This window comes from Myotis davidii, unplaced genomic scaffold, assembly GCF_000327345.1.
Source record: "Myotis davidii unplaced genomic scaffold, ASM32734v1 scaffold800, whole genome shotgun sequence".
NCBI classification, from domain to species: domain Eukaryota; kingdom Metazoa; phylum Chordata; class Mammalia; order Chiroptera; family Vespertilionidae; genus Myotis; species Myotis davidii.
In genome coordinates this window covers 94,223-96,028 of record NW_006292343.1, presented here as the reverse complement: position 1 = coordinate 96,028, position 1,806 = coordinate 94,223, and the positions used below count along the sequence as shown (strand labels likewise).

The 1,806-nt window shown below is 59.7% G+C and overlaps 1 protein-coding gene across 1 annotated transcript in view; it reads left to right on the top strand.

Annotated features, from left to right (window-relative positions):
- The first annotated feature begins 1,008 nt into the window (after positions 1-1,008).
- Positions 1,009-1,806, top strand: part of COMTD1 (catechol-O-methyltransferase domain containing 1) — a 2,742-nt gene continuing 1,944 nt past the window's right edge. The window contains exons 1-3 of the mRNA XM_006765842.2: positions 1,009-1,239; positions 1,366-1,514; positions 1,626-1,753. Of these exons, the coding sequence (XP_006765905.1) occupies positions 1,166-1,239; positions 1,366-1,514; positions 1,626-1,753 (351 nt within the window). The 5' untranslated portion in view covers positions 1,009-1,165. The remainder of the gene's footprint in view (positions 1,240-1,365; positions 1,515-1,625; positions 1,754-1,806) is intronic.

Sequence of the window (1,806 nt, the reverse complement as noted above, 5' to 3'; positions counted from 1 at the left end):
AAGTCTCTCTCACTGACTGCCCCTCTCCCCCAACAAGCCTGCCTCTGGGCCTTGCTGGCGCCGAGCCCGCCTCACAAGCCCCAGGTGGCCACATTAGCCTGTGGTGTTACCAGATGGGACTATTAATAACCCATTTCACAGAAGAGGAAATTGTGAAGCTGGGGTTGCTATAGCCTCCGAACCCAACTTCACTAATACAAGCCAGGGCAGTTTCTCCCACCCCTCCCAGAGTTAGGCACACAGTAGGTGTTCAACCAATGCTAACTAGACAGTGTCCCTGCAGAACAGCCTGCAAGGGGCCTCACCTGCCCTCCCACCTCTTTCCTCCCCAAAATGTCATCACTCCAGCCTATAATTGCAATAGCAGCTGGCATTTATTGAGTACCTACTGTGTGACAGGCTGTGGGACCTGGTGCCATTTGCAATAAGACTGTGGTTCCCGCCCTGACCGGTTTGGCTCAGTGGATACAGCTTCGGCCTGCAGACTGAGGGGTCCCAGGTTCGATTCTGGTCAAGGGCATGTACCTTGGTTGCGGGCACATCCCCAGTGGGAGGTGTGCAGGAGGCAGCTGATCGATGTTTCTCTCTCATCGATGTTTCAGGCTCTCTATCCCTCTCCCTTCCTCTCTGTAAAAAATCAATAAAATATATATATTTCTTAAAAAGACTGTGGTTCCCGTTTTCACAAAGGAAACAGACTTAGAGAGACTGATGGGCCCCAAGACCTCACACTCATGTCTCCTTGGCACCCAGGATTCTAAATAAGGACATCTCAACGCCCCCATCAACCTGCCCGGCCCAGAGCTCTCCAATCGGCCTCTCGTTGTGTCCTCCCAAACCCGGTCCTTCACTCCTTCAACCTGATACCCTTGGTCATCTCTCCCAAAGGCCTCCTCTAATTCTCTCAGGAACTTTAATTTCTCTCACTTTTTACTCCTTACCATTCTGCTACACCGACGGCCCACTCACCCTCCCACATGCGCTCCAAGGGTCTCAGCAGAAATGGTAATGATGAGGCAGAAACGTATCAAATTTTTCCTCCCTGACCCAGGCTCCCACACCCTGCACGCAGTCCTGCTCCCCGTAGGCGAAGTTCCGAGCGCAGCCACCAGATGGCGACCGGCTCTCTCGGGCAGGGCTTGCAGTAAGGCTGTGCGGCCGCCAGATGGTGCTCGAGGCCGCGGTCGGCGGGCAGTGCGGGGGACAAGACAGAACAGGAAGGCCCGAGGGTCCGAGCGCGGCCCCGCTTGACCTGAACACTCTCTTCTTGCTCAAGGTCGTCATCCATTGGCCCTCACTGTTGTCTCTTCTGCACTCCCGGGGTGTGAGGAAGGTGGAGATGCGGGGATGGGGTCCTGGAGCAGGGGCCCCGGCAGCCCCAGCACAAGTGACTTTGCCACCCCCGCGCCCTGCCCGCGCCATGATCCAGCCCGTGCCTCGGCTCTCTGTGCCCGCCGCGCTGGCCCTGGGATCGGCTGCTCTGGGCGCTGCCTTCGCTACCGGCCTTTTCCTGGGTGAGTAGGAACGAGCTAGCGGCTCCCTCTGCAGAGGTCCCGCGTGCGGGCGGGGCGGAAGTCCCGGGCGCTCTGGAGTCCCAGGCCCTGACCCAGCACCCCGCCCGGCAGGGAGACGGTGCTCTTCACGGCGATCCCGGCGAGAGAAGCGCCTTCTGCCCCCCGAGGACAGCCCCTTGTGGCAGTATCTGCTGAGCCGCTCCTTGCGGGAGCACCCAGCGCTGCGGAGCCTGCGGCTGGTCAGCGGGGCCGAGGGCGGGGACGGGCGCCCCCCCAGCCCCGCGGGTCCCAC